Genomic DNA, 13,172 nt, shown 5'->3' with positions numbered 1-13,172 from the left:
CTGTTATAAACAAAATAGCATCTAAGGCTTTATCCGTCTAGATAGGTATCACCCACTTACCCCCTATTGTAGTGCCTCTACATGAAATAATTATGTCCGCAGTCTAGCGTTTGAAAGTCAACAGTGTTTACATTACAGCGCCTCAAAAAGTAGGTAAAACCACCGATGCTGCGGCTGAACTCATTTTAGTCGTGTCAGCTTATGTGTGGGAAGAAAATTGCACGCAGGTATATTTTACGCACATCCCTGTGCTCTAGAATATCTAGACTGCCGTGGCCGTAATTCATTAAGGTGGACATTGTTTATTATTATTACTTAAATTACATTAGTAATTCGTAGTAAGCGGTAAATACCTTATGGTTTGGTGCGAGCAGCGCGATATACCTCTCCATGAGCGCGCGGATACGTGGATGACGCTTAAACACTGACCCGTCCACCGCCACGGACACGTGAGCGCGCGACATGCGGCGCAACAGTGTCGCGATACCTGACAGGCGCGAGTACCGATGTTGAGTAAATATATACTAAAACTTATATTCTATTTATGCAAACACCAATTAAAAGCAACGTATGTAGTATCCGGGTCGTACTCACAGACAGACACGAGCTGCGCGGCGCGGTTGGAGATGACCCTGGCGACGTGCTGCGCCACGAACGCGTCTTGCCGCGACACGGCGCAGCCGCACGCGTCCCGCAGCGCCTCCGCCGTGCGCGAATGCGCGCCCGCCACGTTCTCTCTGGAAATTAAACGTCTATTTTTACAAATTTATTTGTTTGTTTATTTTTTATAAGTCGAGATGGCCCAGTGGTAATAACGCGTGAATCTTAACCGATGAACGTGGGTTCAAACCCGGGCAAGCACCTCTGAACTTACATGTACTTAATTTCTGTTTATAATTCATCTCGTGCTTTTCGGTGAAGGAAAACATCGTGAGGAAACCTGCATGTGTCTAATTTCATCGAAATTCTACCACATGTGTATTCCACCAACCCGCACTGGAGCAGCGTGGTGGAATAAGCTCCAAACCTTCTCCTCAAAAAAGGGATAGGAGGCCTTAGCCCAGCAGTGGGACATTTACAGGCAGTTACTGTTACTGTTATTTTTATATAGTTACAAGAGGTAAGTTTTTTACTTATATTTTGGGTCCACGATACCCGTTACGTACTTTTTTTTTCTGTTCATGTACTCGTACCTCTGAATTTTCATTAAATAAGAATTTAAGCTGAAGTAAAATCTAATTGAACAGAGTAATAATAAAATTATAAAATATTCGACATAGGAGTTTTTCAGTTTTATCCTGTTATATTTATATTTTGTGTGTGGATAACTCACTCCTCGAAGAGGCTGACATGTGCCGACAGTAACGAGCTACGCGCGGGCGCTGCGGGGAACAGACCGTCCCGCGCCAGCCCGCCCAGCACCGCACACAGCAGCTCCCCCAGGTATTTACCGCCGATGTACTTCTCAAAACTATAGTTTAAATATTATTTTTTTAAATATTACTTGGATAATATTTGATCACATTGAAAATGCAATATTTTATATCTCTCCTAAGTTTTGAGTCCTGACCCATTTCGGTCACATGGACTTTCAATTGTCAATAGACATTAGATAACTAAGCTCCAAAATATGTTGATTGCAACTGTGTTTACACGAGTGTGTGTGCAAATAAAAATTCAATATCTATCCGTAAATCTCATAACCCTATACGAGGACGGTTACGAGTTGTCAGAACATGACAACTTATTATTGACCCGACCCCGGATCTGCAGCCTCCGAATCTAGTCATTACACCACCAAGGCAGTTAACAACCAATATTATGATAGCATCGAGCCGAGATGGCCCAGTGGTAAGAACGCGTAAATCTTAACCTATGATCGTGAGTTCAAACCCGGGCAAGCACCACTGAATTTTAATGTGATTATTTTTGTGATTATAATTCATCTTGTACTTGACGGTAAAGGAAAACATCGTGAGGAAGCCTGCATGTGTCTAATTTCACTAAAAATCTGCCACATGTGTATTCCACCAACTCGCATTGGAGCTGAGGTGGAATACGCTCCAAAGCTTTTCTCTTCAAAAAGGGAGAGGAGGCCAGCAGTGGGACATTCATAGGCTGTTACTATTATGATTACATATTATGAAACTTGCATTAATATAATATATCCTACACCATCTTTTTTATCGCTGGAAAAACGCTTTACGCTACGCCGCGTGTCCAATGCGCCGAGTGCGCCCCCAACAACGGAATACCCACTAAAAAACCAGCGGTACCCTTTTCGCCTTAACGAGGAGCGCCACGGGATCCCCTTCGCATGCTAACGTGACGCTCAAATGCCACACCATCTGCGTAATTTTTATATTTACGAAATGCAGAGGTTTCCTGAATTTGTTATTTGAAGTAGAAAGTTAGAACATAAAGTAATATTCCGAACGCAAAAATCATTAAGAGGCAATAAGTAAAAAACTCTTATAAGTTTTCAACGAACGGACGCAAATGAAAACACAAAAAAAGACATTTACACTGTCAAAATAAAACATACTATATAATACATACGTAAATGATGTAGCGAGAAGCGAGTTGTCATCGACCTCCTTGTCGCACTCAGTACGTAAGAAAGAGAGGCAGCCGTTGTCCCCGAAGGCACCCCACTCGATGTCTACGCACACGTCCTGCACTCGCTCGTGCGCGGCCTCCCAGTGCTGCACGCGGTCCGCGCGCTCCATGTAGCAGCCGTTGGAGCCAGTGCCCATTATTACTCCGATCTGGAAGTGTAATAGTAACGCATCGTATAAACTGTTGGCCTGAAATCACCCAGTTGATGGAGTATGTGGATTTTAGTGGAAAAACGGTAGTTAAAACCCAAATAAGAAATACATTTGCATATACTCAATTTGTGTTTATAATGTATTTTAGAATCGGCAGAGAAACTTCAATGTAAGGAAGCCTGAATGTGTCGGATGAAATACTGCCACATGTGTATCCAGCAACCCGCATTGGAGCAGCGTGGTGGTAAAAACTTCATCTCAAGAATACAGGAAACTTTAGCCCAGCAGTGGATCGATAAGTAATATTTCTGATACAGAACCCAAACGCATAATAAATTATAAACACGAATTAAGCTGATTTTTTCCCGCGATCTTCAATTAAGCCTCACTCATGTTCAACGTTCTAACCACTTGATTAATGAGTAAACATACCGCAACTTCAGGGTCGAGCTGAGCGCCTGCAACTAACGTGCCCGTGGTGTCGTTGAGCAGCACTTGTACGGTGACGCGCAGACCGCGCGCGCGAAGGCAGCGCTGCAGCAGTGCCGCCACGTCCACACCCTCCATACCGCCGCACTTGAAGCTCTTAGTCCACGTGATCAGCTCGCCGGATGATATCGAATGCTGCTTCATTGGAAACGAAAATGTGAATCCTGGTGACAAAAGAATATATTAAAAGATGAATTTCGATAATTACGTCATTTTTTGTAACCATTTTCATCACACGAAAAGAGCGATAATTGTAATAATATGAGAATAAAGTTACAACACCAAGTTTACGATCTTGAACGAACATTTTCTATAACGGAAATATTTTAGTAGGTTAAGTTATATACTTTTATTAAAATTAGGTATTTATTTATTTTTTATTTTATTTTTTTTATAGATAAGAAAGGCGGACGAGCATATTGGCCACCTGATGGTAAGTGGTCACCAAACGCCCTTAGACAATGGCATTGTAAGAAATGTCAAATGCCAATGCGCCACCAACCTTGGGAAGTAAGATGTTATATCCCTTGTGCCTGTAATTACACTGACTCACTCAGCCTTCAAACCGGAACACAACAATAACAAGTACTGCTGTTTTGCGGTAGAATATCTGATGAGTGGGTGGTAGCTACCCAGACGAGCTTGCACAAAGCCCTACCACCAGTAATCAAATACAGTTCACGCTCTTTCATTTGGCGTTGTTTGGTTTTGAATTAAAACGCCCAACGCATGGCATTTCGTAGTATTCTAGAAGTTGTTATTATGTTTTTTAAGTCTTTTAATTACATATTTTTTTAATAATTAAAAATATATATATATGAAGTAATGTTCTTTGGTATATTTTTTCTTAATAATAAATACTAATAAGGAGAAATTCACAACTATTTCGGAGCGTTTTTAGTAGTTTTTGACTTTGAATGTGTTTTTTTTTATAGTTAATTCACACAAATATCAAACTTTGAGGCCGCTGGACTAAATCACTATTTTAACTATTGTATTATATTTTTTCCAATCAAATTGGTCATTACTGTTGTTCAATCTACGAACTCAAAAAAGTGCATTCGCGCATTATACGTTAAACTTGTTTTGGAATTTTGACTTCGTATAAATAGCTAAACCCAAATGATCTATACAAATAACTGTTCTTAATTTGTCAATATGTTAAAATAATTGTATTTCAGTCATTTAGTTTCTTAGAATAAGAACACCTACTACTGACCGCTTAATAAAAAAATACGGTTGTAATGTAATAGCGCTCTTAACATACCCAGGGATAGTTCATCATTCTCCATGCCCTCAGTGCGCAAGAAATCCTGCACGCAGTCAGCCAGGAAGTTAAATAGATCTTCGCCTGGTCCGAGGCGTAGGGTGTCACTGGAAACGTAAACACAATATTAAAAAAATATATTATAATAATCAAAATGTAATCAACTGCCTTAGCAAACTCATTCCACGGTGCCAGATTTTTGAGTTATACTCTGTAATATGCAACAACTCTATTCTATGTTTGGTTATAAGCAAGACGATAAAGTAATATGACACTCAGTACATTAAATATCACTAAACGTAAGTCAGCCTTATCATGAATATTATTTATATCATGGGCATTATTTATTGCGATTAACTAACTGAGTTCACGTACATTCATTATTCTCTAATTTATTCAGTTATCTTGTATGTCTGGAATTACTTCGACATAGATTTGAACATACTAAAACCAATTAACAATTGAAAAGCAAAAAGTAACAGGTTAACTGGGCAAAGCTCTTCTCTGCTTTTGATGAGAATATTTGCAGTTTATTTCACCAGACTTTTCTAATAAGGGTCTGAACACCTACAAGAGGCCGATCATCCGATATATACAGGTTACGACGTTTCCTCCAGCGTCGAGCACGAGATGAATTATAACCAAAATTAAACACATAAAACGCAGTGTTGATTGCCAATTTTAAATCCACAATCATCAGTCAATATTTATATTTTTAGCCATTAAGCCATATTTCATCTTTCTCGTAGTGTTAATTAAAAAATATTTTCTATGGCTAGTAACTCTCAGAAGGACTCAAATCTTACAAAAAAGTACCTAATATGATACTGCTTGACATCTTCTCGAACGAGCTGACCGGCTTGAAGCTCCAGCAATAGCACGCGGAAGTTAGTACCTCCAAGGTCGAGTGCCAGGAACACTCCTTCCTCTAAAATAAATAACATGACCTCTTATAATTTGTTTTTTCATTTCATTTTTTTATTGAGAAAGAAACTTAACATGGGGGATAGCGTGGGGAAGATGGCGACCGCCCGCAACCTTTTTTTTTATATATATATTCGCCGGGAGGGCAAATGACTCTACTCCACCTGATGGTAAGTGGTAGTAGAGTCCAATCGCGACGACGGCCAATACAGACGGAAAAAACGTTCTGCACTAGCCGCCTTCGCCTTGCCGGCCCGCAAGATGCCTCTTCACGCCTCGTTTGAACCCGGGTTGTAAGACAAGGGGAACACGTGAGCTGGTAAAAAATATATCTGGTATATATATGGTGATATGGTCAAACATACAAAAAGAGGCCCAGAAAGAGAATCTGAGTACACAGACAACCCAGGACAGCGCTCTCTGGCGAAGATGTACAAGGAGACCCGACCTCAGCTGAACTGGGAAAAGGGTTTGAATAAAGAAGAAGAAGAAAGAAACTTAACATGGATATAAGTGTTGTGGAAAAATGGCATAAGCAACGCACCAGAAAGGCAAAAACAATTTATTTTTTCCCTCTCTTATCCAACAGCTTACGTCTTTGAGGATCGAAGCCTTTTTATAGTGACGCAATCATTTATTAGCTATAAGTTCACCATTAGACTTATGTGACAGCTAAAATCTTAATATTATTGTAATAATATAATAAAAGGAGCACACACCAGTTCCGTCAGGAAGCTCAGGAACATATGTGTTCTCCATTTGGAGACTAGAAGGTCGCTCGCGCAGGCCATTTTCAATTTCTCGTGAAAAAACTTCGCCTACACGACGCAACGTCGCCCCACAGAGCACCAGTCCTGCGAGACGGGAGTCTATCTGTAAAGGTTAAAATAATCTACTGTAATTCTTGCTAGGGTCTTGTCTAGAAAAAAGTCACTGTAATAAAAACACAGCGGAGAAAGTTAGAGCCTTGTGCCAAAAGTAAACTTATCTCCGACTTTCTGAAAATAATATTATAAATGCTGCTCATCTCCGATTGAGGAGAAAGTTTGGAGGCTAACCTAAATAAGGTTAGCCACGTTCGTACAGTAGCACGCGCTAGCGATCCCATAGCGCTCCCCGTAAAGACAAGAAAGAAAAGGTTAGCCAGCTTGGCAAATAAAACTAAAAGTTTGTATAGGTAGTAGGTAAATCAATGGAGCACATAAGCATTTTATAAATATATAACGAATCGAATAACGTTTATTGATTGAGTATAAAATGATTTCGAATTAAGGAATGCTTTCATAAAAATAAATATGCGTCTTTAGTGTAAACCTTAATGCAATAGTAAATCCTCTAACTTTTATCATAATTAAACTTAGTATTCAAAATCAATCACGTTTACAAGTACTTATGAATCGTCAAGCGCTAACATCAGTTCGGAAATTGGATTGTACCGAGAACTGCCAAGAATTTTTTTTATTATTATTTTTATTATAATTGGGAAACATACAGTACACACCACATACATTATACAACAATTAAATCTTTCACACACCAATCAAGTTTCCACTTAAAACTAATTCATGTAAGACAGTAAACAAGTAAATTATAAATAATAATTATGAAGATTCAAAAAGTAAACAAACAGCATAACAATAAAATATATATATAATAAAAATAAAATAAAAAAAACAATGACTAAATTGACATATGCACACAAACTATTTTTTTTAAATATATTCAGCGCACAAGAAAACATGTCCAAGTCATTAAACTTCCTATTGTAGGTCTTACAAGAGCGATATATAAATTCATTTTGAGAATCATTGGTTCGAGTGGAGGATAAGTGGAATAAAGCACTATTGCGTGTGTTCACTTTTTTACATCTAAAGTAAATTTTGCTTTTTTTACTATTAATAGGCCAGCGTTTGACCGTTGACTTGCCTGATGTTAAGCATCGACACGGTCTTAGATGTAGTCACGCTTGCCTATAAGAAACCTGTTTACTCTGGATTTGAAGACACCAACATTGTACCTATCGGGAAATACGGGCTCAGGCAAAGCATTCCAGTCCAGGCAAGTTCAGTGTGAATGATGAATGTAGACTCAAAGCACTTCGTACGTAGGCTGGGAATTTCCACTGTGTACCTATGGCGCTTTGGTCGCGTTTGCCTGGCCGTTCGATAGTAGAAAGGGGCTGGAGGAATCAGTTCATGTAATTCCTGAGCACATTCTCCGAAATGTATCCGATAGAAGACTGAGAGTGATGCAACCACACGTCGATGTTCAAGACTTTGCTTAAAAGATATGGACTATCATTCAACTTATGTATTAGTTTAAATAAAAAACTTTAATCTCGCATTGTACGACGATCCAGTAAGGAAATCATTTTAGGCGGGTTTTGATTCAGAGTGAAACATTTAGAATTAAGATATTTAATGAATTTATGATAATTTTTTCTATTGTATCAATATAAGTTTTATATTGTGGATTCCAGACTACAGAACCATATTCCAATAATGAACGGACAAAGCAATTATATAACAGGACCAAGTTTGTGTCATTTTTAAAATCTTTACTAACCCTGAGCATAAAGCCAAGCATTCAAAATGCCTTGGCAACTATATAATCTATATGGAATTTGAATGATAATTTAGCCATCTATCCATAGCCATGGCAACATGATATGTTAACTCACATATATTTGTCTCAGTAGTAGTAGTTTCTATTCACAAAACCATATTGTTCATTAATCAACGTACCCCTCACGAAGGGAAAGATGCTGTCATAGACAATTTTCTCAAACAATTTTGCAATTGTGCACAATTTGGGTATTGGTCTATAGTTCTGAACGTTATGTTTATCTCCAGATTTATAGATGGGAATAACGAATGATCTCTTCCATATTTCCGGAATTTCGCCGCTACGTAGTGATTTTTTAACAGAATAAAAATTGCATAAGCAAGTGATCTGTAACAAAGTTTTAAAATATAGGTGGGATTTCGTCAGGGCCATATCCCTTGCTGCGTATTTTTAACTCAGCTTTATAAATATAATAATGATAACATCTGATTTTCTCTAATTTTTGGCGGTCTCTTAATATACTAAATGAGTCGTAATCAGCTAACCTGTAATATATCTTCCATTTTCGATGATATATCAATTTTTCTGAAATGATTTATAATATTAAGTGGTGTGAGGAGATTGTCTTTATTATATTGATACTCATAGCAGCTCGTCCGTCTAGTATGATTACCGTCATATTGGAAAAACATACTGTAAGCAATTTTACTTGAAACAGAATTTATATTCAATTTTATATTATATAACTCATTTTAAGTGCATCACATTTATATATGGGTATTTATGTTTACATATTGTAGGTGTATTCGCATGTATGAGTACGGGTAAACTATTTTTGTGTAAATAATACAGCTTACTTTCGCGGACGTAACAAAAATAAAATAAACAAATTGTAAACGTTCAATTAGTAATTTACGTAATTATACAATTAATTGCCCACTGCTGGCCTAAGGCCTCCTCTCTTTTTCAAGAGAAGGTTTGGTGTTTATTTTACCACGCTGCTCCAATACGGTGATGGGGATTTTTATGGGGACGATATTTAGGCAATATTTAGTTATGCTTTCCAGATTTTCATCAAACTTCGGTTAAAATTGATGTGCTTAACCTCTGGGTCATCTCCGAATTATAAATTATGCACGAAATATAAATATATATTGCGCTATTTGTATAGTAACAATAAATTAAATTATCAACATTATTTTTATATAACAGCATTATCTAAAATTTAAACAGGAATTATCAATAAACCTTAACCTTTATTAGTATCACATTATTGATATCTTCGGAATTAACGATAGCATAGAAAATATATAAAATTAAATCAATTGCAGGTTATCGGTAGTTGCGCACTGCGTCTGCGCAGAGCTCGCCCGAGCTGGCCCTTGATAACATAATGACCAAGTTATTGAACATATCTTACATTTGATTCTGCCATTAGTTATGAAGATATATGATCACTATATTCTCGAGACATAATGGCCCTTTCTGATTTATTTGACATTTTTATTAACAGCCAGTTAACACACTTTTTAATTTATTATTAATAATATTGAGGACGCAATTTCATAACTGTCTGAGATCTAGACGAGACATGAGTTGGTTTCAAAGAATAAGTTGCCTTCTTTCCACCATCCATCGGTTGTAAGGCTTTATGTATACCCATGTGGGTAACACCAAACTCACTCATCAAATATTAAACAACGGATTAAAACAACGTTGATTTTAAAACAAATACATGAAGCCATACATGATTTGCAATTCTGCTAAGTAATGGTAAAAATATTAATATATAATTATATATATATATATCTATTTATATAAATATGTAAATAAAGAAAACGAACTCTATGAATTCGTTTGCTTCAACGAAGATTAGGTATCACGTAGAATATTATCAAATATTCTAGCTTGAAGTTAGATAGGGACCTGATAACGGCAAAGTTAATCCCCTATGACAATATAAAGCTTAGAGTAGTATCTATCTAACATTTGCAATGAAATTAAAATTATCTTTATGGCAATTATAAAACACGACCGCCGACGAATAAGACAATATAGCAAATTGCACACAATTAAAGTATTTGTTGAAGTATAAGTCGAGGCGGTGTGACGTCAAAGTTAATAAATTACTGACACTAGATTCTAGCGCTATCTGAATCGCTTCGATGGTGGTACCCACGGCGAGCTCCAGGATACTCCATACCGCCTGCACTGAACCGTGCACCGAACTTGAAGGCCTTATTCAAGTTCCGGGATAGGACAATAAAAACGAAAATATGTTTTTCTGTTGAGAATTTCTATTTAGTAGCCTGGAGTTCGGGAGTGTAAAGCATCCCATCGGATTATTAGAGTGAGGGAATACAAATGTAATACTTGTGGTTCCTGTACGAAGATAGCCATCAGGAAGACATTATTTTTTATTTACAGAATAGGAAAGCGGACGAGCATATGGGCCACCTGATGGTAAGTGTCTACCAATGCCCATAGACATTGGCATTGTAAAAAATATTAACCATCGATTACATCACCAATGCGCCACCAACCTTGGGAACTAAGATGCTATGTTCCTTGTGCCTGTAATTACAATGGCTCAAATGGGTAAAAAGGTGAGTCCTTTTAGACCGGAACACAGCAATACTAAGTACTGCTGTTTTGCGGTAGAATATCTGATGAGTGGATGGTACCTACCCAGACGAACTTGCACAAAACTCTATCACCACCACATCATAAAAGATAATTTAAAAGATTTTGGCTCTTTTTAAGATTCTCTAACGTAACGCTAGTATCAGCGGCGTAGTTATCTTATTGTATGATGTAAACTATGAATTTGCGTAAGTTTGTTTCATCGGTCTTGTTGTAACAAACATCACTATCGAAGCAATAATTGCATATAATTAAGATATCGTATCTACGTTATATGCGCTGAAAATTCACAATATTATACAAATATAATAAACCCGAAGTGTTTGTTTGTTTACACGCATACATAGCATATTCTAAGTTGACGTAAATCATAACCTCGTGATCAGAAATATATTATTTTTATTGCGTTTAATATTTATATCTTTTATTATATTTAATGTTGCCGATCAATTTAAACAAGGGCACGGACGCTAAATTTGTGGAAATTTAAAAAATATATTGTTAGGAATGTCTTCCGAAGGGGCGTGGCCTAGCGGCTCGACTTGATCGCGTGATGACCATCGTGGTGGGGACTGGCCCTGCCGAGCTCATCGGCCGGCTAGACTGGCGTTGCGACACTTCAGCTTGGACTCTCGGTTGTGGTGGATATCTTTTAAATAATTTTTCAGTTGCTCTATTTTTGTGTCTTAATTGTACGTCGCGATATACGTTTTTTTATAGTTGTATAGTTGTTTTGATTTATCTCTTTAAAAACCTATTTCCATCTTGATTCCTAAAAATATTATATAAGCAAATTAGCAAGACCGTGGTCAGACGTATTATATATTAAAACTTTCTCTTCTAATGATTTCAGTAAAAAGTATGGCGTTAAATTTTGGGGCAATTTTGATAAATGTAAATACGTCAGAAGCTTTGAGCTTTATAACTTAAGCTCGTTTAAATAAAAAAAGCTATAAATGTTGCCTGTCCCTTGCTTATGTATGTGTTTTTATGAAATATGTTTGTATAAAAATGCACGGAATTTTGAAGTACCTCTCGACTCATTAACGAATTAGTATTTCCTAGAATATAAACGACATTATGGCTTTTCTTTAATGACGCATTGTGCATTTACTTTGAAATAACTTATCCTGCGCAATTGATAAGAAATTGTCTCTATTACATTATAATTGATTTTAATTTGTGTTTAATTGATTTTAATTATAATTGATTTTAATTATCTGTGAAAAAACTTTTTGTACACCTATGTATACAAAAATACCATAAAACAGTTGTCCCATTTCTACCCACAACTAATTTCAGTAGAAGAGATCGATTTGTAGGGAACAATAATGTTAAAAGTAAATTTGCACAGCAACAATATAACAGTCTCGCACCTAGATTTTATAAAAAATTAAATCAATTTTCAAGAATAAAGGACATTAATAACTACCAATTTAAAGGCAAAACTAAAACATGGCTAAAACAACTTAATTATGAAATGTTGAGAAACTATTAACTACCTCATAAATGATCATCTACATCACACGCTCAATTATAGTACACACACACACACACACACACACACATTTACACACTCACGCACACACGGTTTGGATTAACTTACAATTATTAGTAATAAGACCTTTTGTAATACTTTTTAATAATTGAATGGGAAGGAACTGACTTCTGACGCACGGGTAACACCAGTTCAGGAGTCAGGGCTACTTTTTAAATTATGTATGTATTGGATAACAGTAAAGTATTATTATTATTATTATATATTATTAATTTATTTTTATTGTGAAGACAGTACTGTAAATAAATAATATTTCTATTTCTAAACAGCTTAACAATTTGAGATTGACAAATCATTTACGAGCACAATAGCTCTTGAATTGAAACGAGTTGTTATTAATCAAAGCGCGGCCGACTTGCACTCCGAGTGTGGCCTCGTCCGCGGTCCAGTAGGGCTATTCTGTAAGAATAAATTCGAAACGCAGCGCCGAAAGCGATCGTAAAATATCAGAAAGTGATGACCAACATTGATAATAATTATAACATTTCAAGAATACACGCATCAAAATAATATATCACCATAAGTTGGTTGTCCACATTTCACAGTGAGAAATGAAGTATGTTCTTACAGAATTGTCCCGCAGCCCCCGAACCCCAACCCCCGCACACTCGCTACTCTGATAATTTTTGATTTAATATTATGTAAATAATTTGATGAGCAAATAAATATAAACTAACATTGTTGGTGGTGACGAATGCACTATGATGAAAAACCTGCCATTGTCGCACTGCTTGGGTAAAGATTCCAAAAGGAGAGAGAGACTTAAAGAGAAGACCTGGAACTTTTTCGACCACGCTGCTCTAATAATAATAATAATAATTTATTTATTCAAGTAACAACTCATACAAAATTACAAAATATAAAATAAAATAGACTACTATTTACTACTTATACAATTTACTGGTCCAGCTGAAACTTTACAACAGTGGTTTATAAATATAAAGTCTAATCTGTT

General features: G+C 36.6%; 1 protein-coding gene across 2 annotated transcripts in view; it reads right to left on the bottom strand.

Moving 5' to 3' along the window:
• Positions 1–13,172, bottom strand: part of LOC126777810 (hexokinase-1-like) — a 34,952-nt gene that overhangs the window by 2,285 nt on the left and 19,495 nt on the right. For both annotated transcript variants that reach the window (XM_050500948.1, XM_050500947.1), the window contains exons 3-10: positions 6,171–6,324; positions 5,344–5,455; positions 4,528–4,634; positions 3,204–3,424; positions 2,560–2,768; positions 1,334–1,471; positions 595–737; positions 354–487 (exon numbers count right to left, since the gene is read on the bottom strand). In XM_050500948.1, the coding sequence (XP_050356905.1) occupies positions 354–487; positions 595–737; positions 1,334–1,471; positions 2,560–2,768; positions 3,204–3,424; positions 4,528–4,634; positions 5,344–5,455; positions 6,171–6,324 (1,218 nt within the window). The remainder of the gene's footprint in view (positions 1–353; positions 488–594; positions 738–1,333; positions 1,472–2,559; positions 2,769–3,203; positions 3,425–4,527; positions 4,635–5,343; positions 5,456–6,170; positions 6,325–13,172) is intronic.

This window comes from Nymphalis io, chromosome 24 (assembly GCF_905147045.1).
Source record: "Nymphalis io chromosome 24, ilAglIoxx1.1, whole genome shotgun sequence".
Lineage (NCBI taxonomy): Eukaryota > Metazoa > Arthropoda > Insecta > Lepidoptera > Nymphalidae > Nymphalis > Nymphalis io.
The sequence above is the reverse complement of the archived record's forward strand: the minus strand, read 5'-3'. Positions and strand labels throughout refer to the sequence as shown.